This window comes from Lycorma delicatula, chromosome 2 (genome assembly GCF_047948215.1).
Source record: "Lycorma delicatula isolate Av1 chromosome 2, ASM4794821v1, whole genome shotgun sequence".
Taxonomy (NCBI): Eukaryota; Metazoa; Arthropoda; class Insecta; order Hemiptera; family Fulgoridae; genus Lycorma; species Lycorma delicatula.
In genome coordinates, this window is record NC_134456.1 from 197,927,027 (window position 1) to 197,947,750 (window position 20,724).

The 20,724-nt window shown below is 30.1% G+C and overlaps 1 protein-coding gene across 1 annotated transcript in view; it reads left to right on the forward strand.

Moving 5' to 3' along the window:
* The first annotated feature begins 516 nt into the window (after window positions 1-516).
* Window positions 517-20,724, forward strand: part of LOC142319560 (histidine ammonia-lyase-like) — a 54,855-nt gene continuing 34,647 nt past the window's right edge. The window contains exons 1-6 of the mRNA XM_075356962.1: window positions 517-764; window positions 3,900-4,073; window positions 11,101-11,170; window positions 13,148-13,175; window positions 14,994-15,068; window positions 16,927-16,999. Coding sequence (XP_075213077.1) covers window positions 710-764; window positions 3,900-4,073; window positions 11,101-11,170; window positions 13,148-13,175; window positions 14,994-15,068; window positions 16,927-16,999 — 475 coding nt within the window. The 5' untranslated portion in view covers window positions 517-709. The remainder of the gene's footprint in view (window positions 765-3,899; window positions 4,074-11,100; window positions 11,171-13,147; window positions 13,176-14,993; window positions 15,069-16,926; window positions 17,000-20,724) is intronic.

Below are 20,724 nucleotides of genomic sequence, written 5' to 3' on the forward strand. Positions count from 1 at the left end.
TAAATATTATATGTTGTACTATGTATAAGTTTAAATACAATATGAATTGATACTTTCTTGAATTTTACTTAGTAATTCAGTGATTAAAAATGAGTTGTTTCCTGAATCAAAGGACTATATCACTCCCCACAACAGATTTAAGTAAACAAGATAAACCAACTTAACTTTTTAGCCCAGGTTGGTTAATCTATATTCCTGTGAATTATTTGTTACCCAGTGGGTGGAAACCTATACACCTAGTAACAGATAAAAGTACTAGAATGTTGTTAATTAACTTACAAATTTTGATCATTTTTACAGTACAGGTTTTATTTTATTATTCATGATTTTGTTCACATATGAATATTAATTATTTAGTATTTTGTATAAGTGATATTTTTCTTTAAAGTAATTTTCTAAGTTATTAACGTTGGTTTTATGACTATGAAGGTCAGTTATTGTAACTTTCCACTTACAACTTCCTAATATTTAACAGAATCTTTAACTTTTAAAGAGACAAGATCATTACCACAGACTGAAAGGTTGTTTCTTGATATATAGAATTAGGGAAGTTTCAAACTTCATGCTTTGATGGCTGATGTCCAAAAGATTATGTAAATGAAACAAGTCATCAAAATGTAGTGTTGAGGATATAAAGCTGAAAAAAGTGGTCTGCCAGCTGTCATTTATACACTTCTCCATTGACTGTATATCAGCTAACAAACGTAAGATGAAGATTTCTGCTAGAATACATGGTGAATGGATCCAGGTTCCTTGTAAAGAAGGTAAGAATGCACTTTATTTAACAACTAATTAGTGATAAATTATTTCAACTGAATGTTAATTTTTTTAATCATATTTAATTTAAAATCGTTCTAACACTATATTTGTATGTTTTATTTGGAAAAAAGAAATAATTCTGATCATTAATAAAGGTTGCTTTTTGTGAAAGCATAAATATATATAGAGTATATACTATGTTAAATATGTCAACTGCCAATTGTGACAATTTTTCTAGGGGTTCAATTATATGTTTTACAGTAGAGAAAAAATTTGAAAAAGATTGAAAATTCCTTGCTCATAGCTTTATTTCATCTTTTAATAAAAACTGTTTAAAAACAAATTTTTTTAATCAAATTTTGTCAGTCATTAAATGCTAACATTAGGTTGTTTTATATACCATTCTTTATTTGAATAAAATAGAGATTCAGATTCATAGATGGTTTATACATGAGAAATGTATTAAGCTAACTGTGTTAATTTAGTATAATTAAATCATAAACTGATTTCAAAAATAAAAATTAATGATTATTCAATGAAACATTTTTTACTATTCATACTTTTGTATTAAGTATATAACTATCCTTAAATAGTCTTACTCTTATATGCAGTAAAAATTATACATAATTTTCTGGAGCATGTATGGATTCTTTTAAAGTTCAGTCTAATATTTCCAAGGTTTGTATATTTTTGTTTTTAATTTAAAAAATTTTTTTAAATAATTCTATTATTTAATTCAATCAGAACCATTTAACTTTTTACTCTGTTGGGCAAAATGATATATGTTTTTATGTTTTCTTTTGAATGAATCAATATATTTTATGTGCAGGTTTGTTTTAAAAAGAAATAGAAATATGCTCAAGCTGATGGTAATTGTTAATCCATTAAATTGTATGTTATAATAATGTTTTTGGGATGACGAAGTATTAAATATTTCTATATTATCAAATGATATATTATCTATTATTTAATAATTTACATTTTATTTAACTAATGATATAATATGGAATAATTTTATTTTAAGAGTGATTTTAAATGGGTATTTTCTGATTAAATTACATACAAAGAATTTCATACACATACGACCAACATGTGATTGATGCCACGATGCTTAGAAAATCCTTGAAAATACATAGACACATACTACAAATAAATTTATATGTTTATGTGTGAATATATATATACATGTGTGTATGAGTGCATGTTTGTTTGTGTGAGAGAGTAAGAGAGAGGAAGGGGATGAGAGAGAGAGGGTGTGTGTGTATGTGTGTGTGAGTTCATGTTAAGTGGAAACATATATTCACCCAAGATATCAGCTATGCACTATAGTAACGCGTGATCATCTCTCTGACCTTGTGATTACAATTTATATTATAATGTTGTAATAAAGGTCCTAGACAGGATTTTTAAAAATCCAATTTAATATAAAACATTTAAATGCACCTGTACATAAATTATCATTTAATTTGCATACCATCTCTGAAGAACGAAGTTTCTTTGTAAAACAACTTTTTTTTACGTATTTAAAATAATAAAACGTGTTTATTTGATGTAAGATTTATTTAAATTAAATTTTTTTATGTTATCCAGTGAAATAAAATACATGAGATCTATCTGCTGTTGTTATATAATTTAGTATCCTTTACTTTTAATAAAATATTTTATTATTTATATGAAATTTTAGCTTTTCAATATAATTTTATTTTCATTAATAAAACCCCAATATAAATTACATTTCTAACAGCAATTAAATAGATTCCAGTGAAAATAGGTCAATGTAAAGCTAACAGAAATCCCATGTGTATAATTATTATAATTAAGGTATTTAACATGTTCACTTTTCAAGATGAATTTTTCTACAGTCTTCTAAGTAAAATGATCTTTTGAAAATTTCATTTTAGTAATATTTTTTAAAAATTCAATTATTTTTTAATCAACAATGCTTACTCTTCACAGATAATTTTATTTAGGTATTCACTATTTTTTAATATAATAAAAAATACAATAGAAAAAGTAGTACTTTGGGGAAGTAAATGAAAAAAGTTAAAATTTTAAAAGTAACTGAACCATTCAGTTTTATTGATTACCAATACTAGTATCAATAAATAAACCACCAAGTAGAGTAATAGATGGAAATTGTCAATTTAGAAGCATCTTTCATTCTTCAAACCATCTTCAGTCTTACCTTTTAATTAAGTATTAATAATTATTTTATTATTAAGTAGTTGATATATCTTACGATGGTAGTAGTTCACTAAAAATATTCAGATGTATTCTCATCTATCGAATGTAATGTGCTGATTGATCTTCAAAATTGCTTTAACTGTTTCTCTTAATTATTCCTGTATGTAATATGGAACCATATATGATTTTTCAGAAATTTGTTTGAAAATTCCACTAGAATGAGCCAATTGAATATCTTTAGAGAAATAGATCAAAAATAAACAAATTGGAAACACGTAATTGAAAAATTATAAAAAGGAAAAGAAAAAGAATTTCATGTTCTTAAATAAATAATTGAGCATGATCTGAATAATCGTTTAGAATACAAAAAAATATTTTTGAAAACATATGTTCATACAGCACATATGTCAATATGTACATATTTGTGAAATAATAATGCATGTAAATTGTTCTCTAGATCAGTAAGGCTATTTTCTTTTTTTTTATTAAAAAAAATTAAATTTCTAAATACTTGAATTAAGTCTCCATAGTTTTTTAGATTTTCTTCATCTCTGATATTTACACTTATGAAGAGATTGTTTTTTCTTTTCCTTTTTTTACAGTCTGTATGTTCAGTGGAACTGTATTTTCAACTAATGGATATTTGAATTCATGGTATTGTGTAAAATTGACTGATGTTCTGACTAAGGATTTATTGTAATTTTTTGATACAATGAACAGACTGCTAGAATATTTCATGTTAGTTTTATGGAAAATGTTCTCAGTTCCTTTCATAAAATATGCAAAAACTTTAACCTTATTATGAAAATGTCATTGATACATCAGTAAACAAATGACAATTTTTCTTAGATTTTACTTTGATTTACCTTCATTCTTGTCAGGTAAAAATTTTTTTTAGCATTTTCAGCACATTTAGACGGTAAGATTTTAATAAAATCTTTTTAACATGATACTAGGATCCACAATATTCTCAGTTGGTGAAGAGAGTTTACGTCGTTATTACCGCCTGCGCAAATTTGAAACTAATGGTGACAGGGTGCAAGAAATAAGAAGAGCTAGAGGAGGAGTTATTCTTGATCCTGATGACCTTGTAACAGATGTCCTTGATGATAATGATTTCATTACAATTGGTAATGATTTATTTTTGTTAATCTTTTCGTTTTAGTTTTTAATGTTTAATAAAAACAACTTGAAAACTACTAAATTTTAAAATATGAAAAAATGTGTGTTTAGTACATTATTTTTTTTTGTATACTAAATTTTTCTATATACTATAAAAAAAATTAATTTACTTGTTGAACTTATGTTTACTTATGTTTCAGTTGAACACTTACGTAATTCCATGTTTTTTTTAAAGAACTTTCTATAAGGAAATTATTTAACAGCAACATAATTTGCATTCAGAAAAACATTTTTCTCATTTTACAGTTTATAACTAATTAAGAATTGTCTATAAAGTTAATTTATTTGTTAATTCTGTTTTAAAGTAAAATATGTCTAAAACTTGTAAATTAATATTAGATATCTCCCAATGGTTACAGTGACTGGTTTATTTTATATATTTCAGTGATTTGATTACATTCATATGCTGATTTATTAACAAGTTTTTCTTATTTATGAAATTTTTCTTTCATAGTTCATTTATATAAAAAAAATTTTGTAATTCAGTTACAGAATGTTTAATGAAAAGGTAGAGAGAGAGCTATAAAGAATTATGAAATTTGTTTTGTCTGTAAAGATTACCCAATTTTACCAGTAAAAATTACTATGGATTCATTAGCTATCAGCATAATAAAACAAGATTATGCTTTTAAATATTTATAACATTTTTGAAACATCCAACTTCATGATTTTTGCATTTTTAATATCAAGTTTTCATTTCTTTTACTAATGTTTTATAAGTTAAAACAAGAGATTGAAATTTTTTAAAAATCAGTCTCTCTCAATTAGAAATTTATGATAACCAAAATTATTCATATTACTCCAGTGGCAGTGTTGTTATAATATAGTTAAAATAACTTATAACATTAGTTACAATTCATCAGTTTTATAATGTGCTCTACAGGTCTCTTCAAAAATCCTATATCAGTAACATTACTATATGAGTATATAACCTTCTTATAGAAACAACAGTTTAAATGACACATCATTTATAACATTCAATATTTTATTCATAACTAATAAAAAGATTATAAGAGTAAATCATATAGTATTTACTTCTCAGTATAATTCATTTGCAAGGAAAAAAAATTAAGAACTGAATAACATATTGTTGTACAGTACAATATATATAAATGAGCAAAGATAAAATTTAAGTACTGTAAACTGATTTTATTTTAGGAAAAAGAATCATTAATCGATGTACATATATTTTACTTAGCTAATTACATAAATAGCAATATATTATTTATTCTGTTTTCTGTTTCACTTCCATATAAACAGCTTGTCGCTGACATTACTTATAACATTTTAGGATCATTTCTCACCTTATCTTTTTTTTTTTTTTTTGTTTGTTAAAGAGGTAGAGGAACCCCATTTTTGAGTGCCAAGGCAGTGTCGGGCTCGCTAACAAGTTCCGCAAGATGTTATTAAGTGCATATGTGTTCCTGCGCACTACCGATTAAACCTCCACCCATGGTTAACCTCCTGAAAACTGCTTATGTGGCATTACTTCAGGAAGGGGGAAAGCCCACACACACAATCAATCACCACAAGCACTATAGGGAACACCCAAACAAACATGCACTCACCACAAAAGTCACACACAGACAACAAATTAAGCCAAACAGATCAACAACCATGCACAAAAACACCAAACACAGCAACAGATCAAGGAACAACCAAAACACACACACATCACATGAAACACAATAAAGCTACAAGAAACACCCAACAAAACTATCAAAACACAGTACTTACCAAATGGAGATTATATTTCTTTGAGCGAGAGATGCCGTCAGGCACCACGAACAGAGTGCCCATGGCTTCGTCGCACCAAGGCGACCTCCAGATGCTCAGGAGACCACCAAGGCGCTCAGGCACGAGCCTGTCCGACCCAGCACCCTCCGACATCTCCTTCTCTTACAAGACTCCTCTGCAACACATAGTTTCGCCATCACCTTCCTAGTGAAATCTTTCACAGCTCTCCTCATCTTCCAGCAGGATCCCTTGTGTTTCATACGTCGTGAACATACAGTCATGACCCAGCGTGTCTAACATTTCCAAACAATCCTGCATGAAACGCAGGCACCAGAAATATACATACTCTGGGGTCTCTTCTTCCTCACACTTGGGCACCTGGGCAAATGTCCAAGGTAAACCTACAGAGAGATATAATCTATAGCTGCCATGGCCCACCAGGAACTGCGTAAGACTGTATCCCAGCGAGCCATGCATCTTCTCACATCACCCCTTCAAATCACCAATGAGGCGATGTGTCCACTGCTTTGGTCCCATCTCTCTTGCCACAATTCCATGAGTTCACCTGTTATTGTCTTAAATGCCAATTTCCTGTCTACAGGTTGCAAATCCCCCAACTCACTTATTCTCTTCCGTTGCAGCAATACCCAGTCTATCAGCATATGTCTGGCCAGCACTTCTGCCGCTGCTAACGATACCATTCTATACGCTGATATAGTTCACAAACAGCAACTTCTGTGGAGGGACTGTAGTTTCCCTCTGTATTTACGGTATCTAGCTACTCCCGACCATAACTCGTCTCCATACAGGAGACGGAGGAATAAGCAACTCCCTCCAGTAACCTTCTTCTCTGTTGCTGAGGTCCACCTCTATTTGGCAGAAGGCCCACAATCAGCTGCAGTACCCTATCAACCTTATCACGTGCCTCAATGACATGAACTCCAAAACAGAGTCTGGAGTTTATCCAGACTCCGATACTTAATAGCAGATCTCATTGTAATCTTCTTACCCTTTAGCATAAGTGTCAAGTGTCAAAGTAGGCCTTCTTTTAGCAGCGGTGATTACCACCACCTCAGTTTTCTCTAGTGCTAGCTCCAGCCCAACAGCCTCCATCCATGCCCTAATTGCCAAATAAGACATGTATCTTAGTTACAGCCTCCCTCCCTCCATGAGGGCATCAATCACCACTGCCAAGTCATCAGCATATCCATAAAGGCGTAACTCCCAGGGGGAAGGGCAGTCCAGAACACGCTGTTATTTGCCAGGTTCCAGAGGGTCGGTCCAAGGACTGGGGGTGGCACTCCCCTATCAAGACCACGTTCGACCAGTCCAATCTGGATGTGGCATATCATCTTATGTCCTGTAAGGTATGACCAAACTATCCTACGCAGATACTCCGGGATACCATGAGTCTCCAAGAAGCGCATAATGATAATGTGAGGAATTCTATTAAATACATTCCTCACATCCAGTGTCACCAGAACACACATCCTGTCAACACCAGTTTTAATAAACCTCTCCGCTGTCTTGCACACTCCAGCCACATTCAGGTCAGACCTTCCCCTGCGAAAGCCAAATTGGTCTCCAGAGAGCCCACCCACCTCTTCCACCCTCCTCAGTAGGGATCCCTCTTCCCTTTAATGTAATCGATAATTGTTATCGATTGCATTATATTTCTTCTGAAATATAATATTCATTAATCCTGAAAATTTACGTAATATTAAGTTTAAAAAATGTTTTCTACTTCTAACAACCTGTTCATCACAATGAAAAAAAAGCTGACAACATAATTGTAGGACTTTCCCATCAAGCAGATTCTTTCTGATGCATGAGTTACACTCACAAGTTAATATAAAATGTTTACCATTTTATTTAAATACAGTATTTTTTGTTTATTTAATTCAGTGATTCCACCTAAAGCACGTGCGCATACTGTATTTCATTTGCGTAGGTGTGGCATTACTAGCAGTCACTTTAAATAAATTTTTACACTTTAAATATTATTCATTTATTTAATTCTACCTCTCACCTGTGACATCACAACATAGCAGATGACTGCAACAGTAGTCCGGCTACTTAGTGGGATATGAGCTGAGTGAGGGGAGGGTTAAGACCCTATTTTGATGGGGAACAAATTTGTGGATCCAACGAGTTACTAACAGAAAAAGCTGTAACAAAAAAGACCCACTGTACTTCCTTCTACAACATTTCAAAATTATTACTATTCTTTGGAGTGGGGGTGCAATTTAGCAAAAAGATTTTTACACAAAAGTGGTTTATTTTTTATAATAGCTCACAAAATTATCAACAAAAAAAAATTTGCAACAAAACATCCCTTGTATAATGCTTCAAAATTAAAACCATTTTTAGGGGTAAGAATGAAATTTAGCAAAAAATTTTTTTTTTACAAAAGTTGTTTACTTTATTAATAATATTTACAAAATTATAAAAAAAAAATAACCTTAATTACTCAAAATCTGGAGACGATTTCGTTTCCCCTTCCTGTATCCTCCACCCCCTGACCTTTTGAATTGAAAATTTAATAGCATCAATGCCCCTACCATAAAAATATTACAGTCAAGTTTGGTGAAAATCGGTCAGGTAGTTCTGGATATATAAGGCGATTTACATGCCAACATACGTATATAGAAGTACATACGTACGAACATTTTGTCTCGGAAATTTCGATGCCATTTTTTGGTTTTCTGGGCTCTTTAGGGATCAATTTGTCAAGATTTAGCGAAAACCGGGTATGCCCAATTTTGACAGATCACCGTACTTTCCCATCTATACAGCTATAGCTGCTATGTAGACGGGAAAGTAAAATCTGGTTCTTTTCAATGTCATAATATCCACTTATAACTGTTTATGAAAAACATAAATAAAATGGTCGCATTTTACTGTTACTATTAATGGTTAAGTAGTGTTGTAAAGAGTTTCAATTCTCTAATAGCTGATAAAAACTTGACTGCATTTGATTGTATTAGTTGATTATCACATTGAAGGCAAAAGATCACTTTAATGTATCATAATTTACTTTTTAAAGGTAATACTGCGACTCTTTATTATCTTTTTAAATTAAAAATAATAGACCTTTAATTTAGCTTTATAGCATTAAAGAATATGATTTCTTTTAAATTATCTCATTAATTTTGAACTGATTTGTGCTTAATATGAATAAAACTTAATACAGTGTAAACCCGCTATAACGCGGTTATCGGGGGACTTACGTGATACCCGCGTTATAGACTAAACACGTTATTTCGAGAAGTAAATTTTATCACAAAGGAGATTAATTTTTAAAAATAGGCAAAAAATCAAGCAATAATGGTTTAATTGAAAAATCCAATATAGTATAACGTGTACTTACATAGAAACATGTTAAATGCGGAAGATACAATATTTTTTCCTTGAATGTAAATTATTTTTTAACATAAGTTATTGTTTTTTATTTTTCGCGGTTGTATGTTTCTTCTTTATAATATGACTTTACACTTTGTAAATGTAATAAATGACCATCATAACTATCACTTTGTTGCTCCACCCACATTATTACACTATTTATATTTTCCAGAACGTCTTTTATTAAGGGTGTAGATCTCCCTGTAACAGTGTTGCAGACCTCTGCAACACCTCCTTCTTCCTCATGGCGGTCAATAGCTCTCGTCAGTAATAAGCTTTAAATGCCCGAATAATTCCTCGGCCTAATGACTGGATCAAAGATGTGGTATTCTTGGGTAAAAACATTGATTATTTTCCCACCTTTAGATTTCAGCAAGTCATTAGGCGGATGAGCAGGACAATTGTCAAGAAGTAATAAAGCTCTTTCTTCCAATTTTTGAACTTACAACTTTAACACAAGGCACAAATTCGTTGTTAAACCACGTTAAAAAAATATTACACGTCATCCAAGCATTTTTACTATTTTTAAAAATAACCGGTAATGAATTCATATTAACGTGTTTGAAGAAACGTGGGCTGGCATACTTGCCAATGAACAAACGACTTCAATTTATGATTTCCTGACTTATTGGCACACAAAATAAAAGTTACCTTTTCTTTGTTCATTTTCATACCAGACTTATTTGGTGCCCACTTGCATCTACTATTTTTATTGGCAATAGTTTAAAATACAAACCAGTTTCATCACAATTATACAACTGTTCGCCAGTGAAGTTATTCTCTTCTATAACTGATTGTAATATTGTTTGTAAAAAATGTTCGCCTGCCGTCGCATCTGCTGAACGAGATTTTACTTCGATGTTTACTTGGCCTATGCTATGACTGATTTTCCATAGCGATAACCAACCGCTGCTAGAAGCACTGAATTCTTCTCCTTCATGAAAAATTAGTGCCTGAGCTTGAAATACGGTCCTGATAGCGGCACTCCTTCACTACGTTTTTGCAAAAACCAAAGATACATATACTCATCTACAACATTAACATCACCAAGTCTAATCTTTTTGCGATCAAGTCCGACTGTTTCATCTGCCGAATCGATAAAAGAACGCAATTTATCTTCTTCTTTCACCCAACCACTTATATTACCTTCAGGCACACCGAATTCCCGCGATAAACTGGCTTTCGAACGACCTGCCTTAACGTTTTCAATTATTTCTAATTTTCCCTTTATAGAAATGTTTTTCGTTTAGACGACATGTTACGCAGATACGAACGAAAACAAACACTACAAAATCTAATAAATTAACCAACAAACTTAACGATACTGATAAACAAAGTAAAAGCAGCTCTGAATAAATCACAATACGTAATAACATTCAGATGCCGTATACTATGCCGAACAGGCAGCACACTGATGGTCTTATCGCTGTTACAGGAAATGAGTCATGTCCAGTATATCATAAGAATTTCTTCTATTACTGTATTAAAATCATAGTTTAGTTTTATTGAATCATCTTTTTGGGAATCCCAAGACTTTAAAATCGGTCGTGACTAATTGATAGATGTTATATTAGAAGAGTATTATTGACAATTTCAAAGGATTTATGGTGGATTTTACACAGACATCGAATACAGTGGTAGGGTGACTAGTATTTCTTTATCCTGTTTGATTTATTCAGATATTTTTTGGGAGACATGTTATAATCCGCGTTTTATCGTATCCGCGGTATATCGAGCCGCATTATAGCGGGGCTGTACTGTATTGGAAAATATTAGTTTTCTAAAATTATTTGAAGATTGGTTTTTTCTCTCTGAATAATATTCATAATTTTGCAGGATTAACATCAGATGTAAGGAAATCTTCAGCAATTATTCCAGAAGAATTGAAGTTCATATTAGATCCACTGTATCCTTAAAAATCATTATGCACCTATTTGTTAATTTTTACTTTTTTTAAATTATCAGCTAAGCATAAATTTATATGTTTCACAATCTTAGACATGCATTTACACTTATATTTTAACAACAAAGATGAAAGGAATGAAATGACTAAGTTAACACTTATTCATGAAATGAATAAGTTAAGAACATATGAGCATAACCTACAAAATGCTGAGAGGATGAGTAAATGAGTTGCTTAACAATACAGTGCAATATATATCAAACTAAAACAGTTATTATAAGATCAACAGTTACTGCAACGATATGTTCATCATTTAAATATAACTAATAATAATTATAAGTCTGTCTAAGACTTAAAATACACGCACATGCATAATCTTAAATTATAAGCGTAGAATATTTTTAAATGTTACACTATAGTAAGGCAACCTCATTAACATCTTTTTTAAGTTTAATAAAGACTGCATCTTATGTTACATATACCATAATCAGTCTATAAAATTTACATTAAAGAATTTGCGTATATGTAGATGTATTCGTTAACAGCAATAATTTTTATTTATGTCACCTGTACACTGATAGTACAAATTAACATAAATAAACACAAAATAACATTATATTTAATAATAAAACTTAATATACAAATTTGTAAATTTAATAATTCAACTAAGTTAATTTTAACTTTTATGCGTGATTTAAAATTTTGTAAAAATTATATTTGTGCTTTTTAAAGGATCCCATATAATTAGTCTATCTATATTACATGATTGAATTAGTTTTAATGTTTTCCATTTTATAGTAAATTTGCAGGATAATGATTTTTGTAAAATCAAATGCTGTGAGTAAAAAAATTGGGAATTAGTTTATTCAAATATATATTACAGTGAATTACATTTTTATGTTGATGGTTCATTATAGTGTTATTACATAATAAACATGTTTTTAGTTTAATATGAGTTAACACTTGACTTTTTTAATCAATTCTAGTGTGTTTTTTTATAAAATGAATAGAAATTTACTAATAAAAATGTGAGATCATCTTAGTTAGAGTATTATTTTTACATTTTACAAAACATAAATTTTCTGTTCTACAAAACAAAAAGGATAACACAAGCAGGTGAATGTGAAATATGTGTCTGCAAAATGTAAAATAAAATAAATATGTAGCTTGTTATTAAGAATGTAAAAATTTTTAAGTTAGTGATTTTTTATTAAATGTTAATGTGTTAATTTTTTTCATAAAAACATTGACAAAGTATTAGAGTAATTTTTAAAGTACAAGTATATTAACATAATTATGTAAGGAGTTTTATACTGACATCAGTATTACAGGGCTTCAGAGTAATATAAAGCCTCTGCTTCGCCATAGAAGCAGCTCATTTTGTAGAGGCCCAGTGAACCAGGAAAAAAAATATTTTTAACTTGCTTCTTTTTGTTTACTATAACTCTAGAATAAAGCTATTTTCCACTCAGTTGCACTATTTTAAATATTTGTTCAGCTTTTTTAGCATGTCTTAAATTTCAATTCAAATTTTCTCAGGCAAAGTAATTTGTTATGAAAGGAAGTAAGGGAACAGGAATGGGAATAATGAGAATGGCTTCCATTCAAAAAATGAACTGGTTTTGTGCCAATCGAATCTTATTTGTTGGCATGTTTTGAAGATAATTTAATTCTATTCACATTAATAAAAAAAATTGTTTTTTTGCGTAAAAAAATGAATAGAATTAAAAAAGACTTTGTTACTTATTTGTTTATTTATTTCATATCTGCAATCTGATGAAAACTAAGTTATAAAAATATTTTGAAGTTCTGAATTGTACATAAAATCACTACGTGTTTGCATTGATGAATAAACTTTTTAACCAGGTTATCCTGATTCACTGATCGTTTGGATTATTATTAGTAATAATAAATAATAATAATAATAAATATTATCATTCTTTCATTGGGTATATTCTTTAACAATTGTCTACATTTTAGTCCTAGCAAGTTTCAAGCATCCGATGAGGTGAGTTATAATGAATCATGTCGTAATTTTAAGTACATTAAATAGTAACTAATTGTTCATATTTTTTCTAAATTTCTTTGTAACTTGTATTACTTGGCCGTAATTTCTTTTTAAATAAATAAGAAATATGTAGTACCTTGGACAAAAAATTAAAGTATACCTATTTAACAGCGATGGTCCTAGTATACCTGAAAATTTCAGTCTATTATTCTGAAAAATTCTGGGTTTATATAAGGAATAAATATTTACATATGAAGCCATGCTTAGTAAACCAACCCTAGATGATGATATAATTATGTCTGATGTTGTGGGTGGAGTTATATCTGTAACATTGGATGGAGTTATCCTTTGGATAGTTCCACTGAATACTAGGGTTCTACCTATCATTTCTAATAGGTGGTCGTAAATGAAGATAGTTCAGACTAAAAAAAAGTTTCAGAGATATTGACTTGCTAATAGTAGAAATTTATATGATTTTATTTTTGTAATTTTTATTTATTGCAGTACCAAGGATTAGTGTTACAATTTTTCACTGAACTATCCTAATTAATATTAACTCAAAAATTTTAAACTGATTGTCAATGTACTGATTCATCTCATCATACCTATTACATTTTTCAACTTTTATCATTCAGTGAACATCTCCTAATCTATAATTATCTGGAATTTTTGTCTTATATCCTGTCTTACTAAATTAATTAGCATAGGGGGGCTGCAAATGTGAACAACCAATGATTTGTTTTTACCAATAATTGTTTTTTGGTATGTTTCTGCATCAAATGTATTTTTTCTTTGAATAACCTAATTTCCTAAATTTTCTTGAATTACTCTATTTCAGTTTCTTTAACTTCTTCCTTTCAGAAAAAACTTGTACTGAAATACTCTGTAACCCCCAAGATATAAATAACTATTGATATGGGTCTTGAAAAGATTGATATTAGAAAAATAACTATTGATATATTTAAAATATCTACAAATATGATAAATATCTGTAACATAATGTAATTATTATGATTATTAATTGCTACTGGAATTACAATAGTATACCCAGTTTTAATGAAACAGGAATAGTATTGTCAGGATGTGAATAATTTGTATCTCAAACTATGTGGTTCCTACAATTAAATAAACATATATACAATAATCATGCAGCACAGTCTCTTAACACCATAATCAATGTAATTTTAGACCCTAATAAATAATTATAGAGTTTTATTAATAAAATAATAAGAATTTTTACAGAAATCTTTAGTAGAAAGCTTTCAGATATACTTGCTCGATTAGTATTTTTCTAAAAGAAAAAATAAACAAATACAAAACTAAAGAAAAAATAAATCAATACTAAACAAAAAAATAAAAAATAAAATATTAGTAATCACAACAAAACAAACTAAACAACGATGATCAAAATCTCATGGGTAATAATGAAGAATAATTAATAAGTAAATTACATAATACTCATATGTGCAATAAACTCTTTCATGTCGTATCTACACTAAAATTATATTATCTGTTTCATAAAAGCATTATCACCTTTGCAACAAAGTGCATAACTATGGACAAATTTTACAGTTTTATAAGTTTTTGCTGGGTTTTATATGTGTGTAACAATTACACCATTATTCATCGATCCAACAACTTCTAATCAATATCTTCTACTTCTAAAATGATTAAATTCAACATATTAAAAAATAACTACATTTTTATGTCTATGTTTATTCCAGTTTATGATTGTTTACATTTTTGTTGTTCTATTTTATGTTAATCTTATTATAATGCTTCTATTTAGAATATAAATTTGTACAATTTTTTTTCCAGTATTTATTTCTGGATGGTAACAGTATGTTCATAGACGACCTTCAGATGCTGGGAAAAGGTTTATATAAAATAAAGGTACATCTTTTACATAACCTCTTCGTATAAGGCAGTCATTAAAAAATTTTTTGTTTGATGTAATATTTATTATAACATTTAACTGTATGTTTTAGTTTATTTGTTCTTAAATAAATAACTCTCCACTGGAAGCCCCAAGGCTTTTATGTGGAAATGTGATACATGAAATTCCTAGTGTATGAAGAATGCTTGGCTGTAATACAATTTTGCTGACTGGTCATAAAAGACCATCATATTATATAATGAAATTCTTCACTGGTTTGACACTTCATTCTTTGAAGCAACCTTATGAAAAGTGAATGCCTTATTGGTATAGTGCCTCTGGTTCTCATGTACCATATATACATGAATCATAGGTTGCAAAGCAATTCTAGATGAAGTCTTGTGTTGAGAAATTCTGAGGATGATTTTTTTATAATTTACAATAATGAAAAGATTTTTCTGTTTTTAATATTATACTCCAATCTTAAATTAAGCATGTCCTCCTGTGAATGTATTATGATATCTTTTCATATAATGAATCACATTTACAGCTTCTCTATCTGAAAAATTAAAATAAATTCTAATAACATTAATTCACATAATGTCTGCAGTAAAGTAATCCTAATCATGTAATATTGCTATCTGATTTCTACTCCTCAAAAGCAATTACACTAATTTTGAAATTTTCCACTTAAATATTCAGTGATTGAGAAATAAATCTTAAGAAGATGAAATTGTTCTTTGCAATGAATCACTAAATTTTGCACACTTTTCAGAACGTTGATTGAGCAGTGTAGAAACCATTTCTTAGCTTGGCAATTTCAAGCTAGCTGTATCTTTTTACAGTTAGCTTTCCATCAATTTACTACACATAAAAATGATGGTGTCTCAGTTTTCATTAGAGATTTAATCCTGATGAAGTTGAAAGTTTTTCATATATTCATGAAACAAGTTAACTTTGAATACTGTGCACTTCAATGACCCTAGTCTAAAGCTGCTTTTGATGCTAATTTACAGATCTTCTGGTTCATTTTTATGAAATTTTTTTACAGAAATTGTCAGAAACTTTTTAATTACTAATAAATTCAATGCAGAGGGTATGTGCCAATTTTAATGTTAACTTTCCAGATAATTCTAGTGTTGTGACAATGAGCTGTTTACTCAGTTGAATTAAAATATAATTTTCAAAATTTTTGTGCATATCACAACTGTCTAATTGAAGAAATATAACTTATTAATGAGTAGATGTGATGAGATAAAGATTACCTTTATTCTTTTAAAAGAGTTTTTCTTAACCTGAATTACTTTTTTTAACTTAATTAGATTGTAACATTCTTGTGTCATGTTTGCTTAATGCATTCGTAGATTATTTATGGATACATAGAAATTGCACACTTCTCAATAAAAAGTTGTTGAATAGAGTTTTCAATAAAAAATTAATTTTTTTTCTTGAAGATGACCTTTCTAAATTTCTGTGATACATGAGGTCCAAATGTTCTAAGTAAATAAAATTTTGAAATCATTTCTTTAGCAATAAACAAAGAAAATTAATAAAACTTATCTTTTAATAATTTACAGCATATTTCACGTTACTCATCTTTTTGAGGAGGTAGAATCTGATCTGCACTCATCCCTCAAAAAAATTCTTGATCCACTCCTAATATTTGTTTACTTACTTCATTACCTTTAAATCGGATTTAAAAAAAAAAAGAAATATTGTAATATTTAATGGTTCAAATTATATTAAGTGGACTTGCTTTTAGATTTATAATTTTATCTTCCATTTGAAATTGTATCATATAATGTTCAATAATTTTATAGTGTTATATTTTGATATGCTGTTCAATGAATTTCAGTTATATTACTTTTTTATTAGCTTACTAGAGAAGCAGAAGAAAATGTCATAAAATCAAGATTACTGATTGAAAAGATCTTATCAGAGAATAAAGGTGAGAAAAATTCATATTCTTTTTGTTTGCTTTTATTTGTTATTAGTTTAAAAAAAAAAACATAATTGTTATTGCATTTAAAGAATATAACAGTGATGTTTAATATATCAGTGAACACATTTTACTGTTTTCTAAGATTTTTTTACTAGCAAAATAGGAATTGGTTTTATCTCATTAAAAAAATAATTGTTAATTTTCTGGTTATCAATGATCTACATTTGAATCTTTTGTAAAATGTGCAAATGAACTTACTAAAAGATTAACTTGTAATCTCCAATTTTGTTTAAATGCAATAAGGGCTAATTTAGTGCTGACTCAGGTTTTATCAACTCTGTTACACCTCTAATCTCGCAAATGATAAATTTTAATGATATTGGCTCAGCAGGTTTATTATTCTCTTCTTTTTTTTCATAAAAATTGTTTGCTACAGAATCATGATAAAGTCAACATTCTGATTAAATTGTATATAAGCATTAGACACAATTGATGGATATAAATATTATTAGGTCATAATATGTTTGAATATATGACTGATATGGTTTGAATATATATAACAGTATGGTTGAAAACTGTTAAAAAGATTAAGTTGTACATATAATTTTATAAGAATATTGCATACTGTTTTGGTTGTAGTTCACAATTATTTTGGTTGCATGATTATATTTAATGATAGTACTTGTCTTCTTGTGCCAGAGGTAGATGGTTCAAGAGCCAGTTATATATAAATAAATATTTTATTCCAATTAGTACATAATTACAGGTCATTTCATGAACAGGTAGCTGAGCTACTATATGTATAAAAAAGAAACTGCCCCAGCATTTGCCTAGAAAGGTCAAGGAAAACTGTTTAAAACCCTTGTTCAAAGCAGTAACATGAAGTGTAGAATTAATAAAAAAAGTAATGAATGCATGAAATATTAATGCAAATTTGTGAAGGTAATGATAAAATCCTACAAAATAATTTATTATTATTATTCAGAATAATAATTACTATTATTCAATGAAATTCATTGAAATTGGGTACATATTACTTACACTTGTCAAACAAGAAACTCATTCTTACAATTTTTTAATTTTATTTTAATAAACAATGGCTCTTTAATAAAGTCTCCCAGCCACCATTCTGTTAATTGGTTTACTTAACAGCACATTCGGTCTAGTGATCCAGAATGTAACAACTTACAGCTACATATAATAAAACACTGAATCAAACCGGAATGTATCTATCAGACAACGAATGCAAGTGCTTAGGTGACCTGATTAAACAAAACCGAACAAGTATTCTGCAGAAGACTTTCAGATTATTACATGAATTATATGATGTTTATTCTACTTAACTGTACGTATGTTACATCCAAGCACATGAATTAAACTTCATACTAAAGAACATTTTGCTGGACTTCATAATGAAGGATCTAAAAACCTGCAGTACAAATTAATTTTAAATTAATATGACAGTTAAATTTATGTATATTCTTTCCATTTATTTCTTCAGATCTATTTTTAGTAGATGTTTGAATGAATCAAATAAAACATAAAACACATACATGTAATATACTCTTGATAAACAACAGTGTTAAAAAACTTCTAATTTTATTGTTAATCCCCTCCTCTATGAATCATGAGACCTTGCCGTTGGTGAGGGGGCTTGAGTGCTCAGGGATACAGAGTAGCTGGACCGAAGGTGCAACCATATCGGAGAGGTATCTGTTGAGAGCCAGACTAAGGAATGATTCCTGAAAGAGGGCAGCAGCTCTTTCAGTAGTTGTTAGGGGCGTGAGTCAGGACGACTTAAACGGCCGTATCAACATCACTCAGTCCTCTGAGTACTGCGCAGCTGAAAGCAATGGAAAACTACAGCTGTTTTTTTTTTTTCCAAGAAAATGTGGCTCTGCATTTTCAAAAGCAATAATGGAGGCGCCTTCCTTGGTAAAATATTCCGGAGGTAAAATAGTCCCCCGTTCGGATCTCCGGGTGGGGACTACTAAGGAAGGGGTCACCAGAAAAGTAAAAAATAACATTCTACGAGTCGGAGTGTGGAATGTTAGAAGCTTAAAAAAGGTTGGTAGGCTAGAGAATTTAAAAAGGGAAATGGATAGGGTAAACGTGGATATAGTAGGAATTAGTGAGGTTCGGTGGGAAGAGGAAGGCGACTTTTGGTCGGGTGACTTTAGAGTAATTAACTCAGCGTCAAATAATGGGCAGGCAGGAGTAGGTTTCGTGATGAACAAGAAAATAGGGAGGAGAGTGGAGTATTTCAAGACGCATAGCGATAGAGTCATTGTAATAAGGATAAATTCAAAACCTAAACCGACAACGATTGTTAACGTCTATATGCCTACAAGCGCCCATGATGATGATGAGGTAGAATGTGTATACGAAGAGATTGATGAAGCAATTAAACACGTAAAAGGAGATGAAAATTTAATAATAGTTGGAGATTGGAATGCAAGCATTGGAAAAGGCAAGGAAGGAAATATAGTGGGTGAATACGGGCTGGGCAAAAGGAATGAAAGAGGGGACCGACTTATAGAGTTTTGCACGAAGTATAATTTAGTAATTGCCAACACCCAATTTAAAAATCATAATAGAAGAATATACACTTGGAAAAAGCCAGGCGATACTGCAAGGTATCAGATAGATTATATCATGGTTAAGCAAAGATTTAGAAATCAACTCGTGGACTGCAAAACTTACCCTGGAGCAGACATTGATAGCGACCATAATTTGGTGATAATGAAATGTAGATTGGGGTTTAAAAACCTGAAGAAAAGGTGTCAGATGAATCGGTGGAATTTAGAGAAGCTTGAGGAAGAGGAGGTAAAGAAGATTTTTGAGGAGGACATCGCTAGAGGTCTGAGTAAAAAAGATAAGATAGAAAATGTAGAAGAAGAATGGGAGAATGTTAAAAAGGAAATTCTTAAATCAGCAGAAGCGAACTTAGGCGGAATAAAGAGAACTGGTAGAAAACCTTGGGTTTCAGACGATATATTGCAGCTGATGGATGAACGTAGAAAATATAAGAATGCTAGTGATGAAGAAAGTAAAAGGAACTATCGGCAATTAAGAAATGCTATAAACAGGAAGTGCAAACTGGCGAAAGAAGAGTGGATTAAAGAAAAGTGTTCAGAAGTGGAAAGAGAAATGAACATTGGTAAAATAGACGGAGCATACAGGAAAGTTAAGGAAAATTTTGGGGTACATAAATTAAAATCTAATAATGTGTTAAACAAAGATGGTACACCTGTATATAATACGAAAGGTAAAGTCGATAGATGGGTGGAATATATTGAAGAGTTATACGGAGGAAATGAATTAGAAAATGGTTTTATAGAGGAAGAACAGGAAGTTGAGGAGGATGAAATGGGAGAAACAATACTGAGATCTGAATTTAAGAGAGCATTAAAAGATTTAAATGGCAGAAAGGCTCCTGGAATAGACGGAATACCTGTAGAATTACTGCGCAGTGCAGGGGAGGAGGCGATTGATAGATTATACAAACTGGTGTGTAATATTTATGAAAAAGGGGAATTTCCGTCAGACTTCAAAAAAAGTGTTATAGTAATGATACCAAAGAAATCAGGGGCAGATAAATGTGAAGAATACAGAACAATTAGTTTAACTAGTCATGCATCAAAAATCTTAACTAGAATTCTATACAGAAGAATTGAGAGGAGAGTGGAGGAAGTGTTAGGAGAAGACCAATTTGGTTTCAGGAAAAGTAT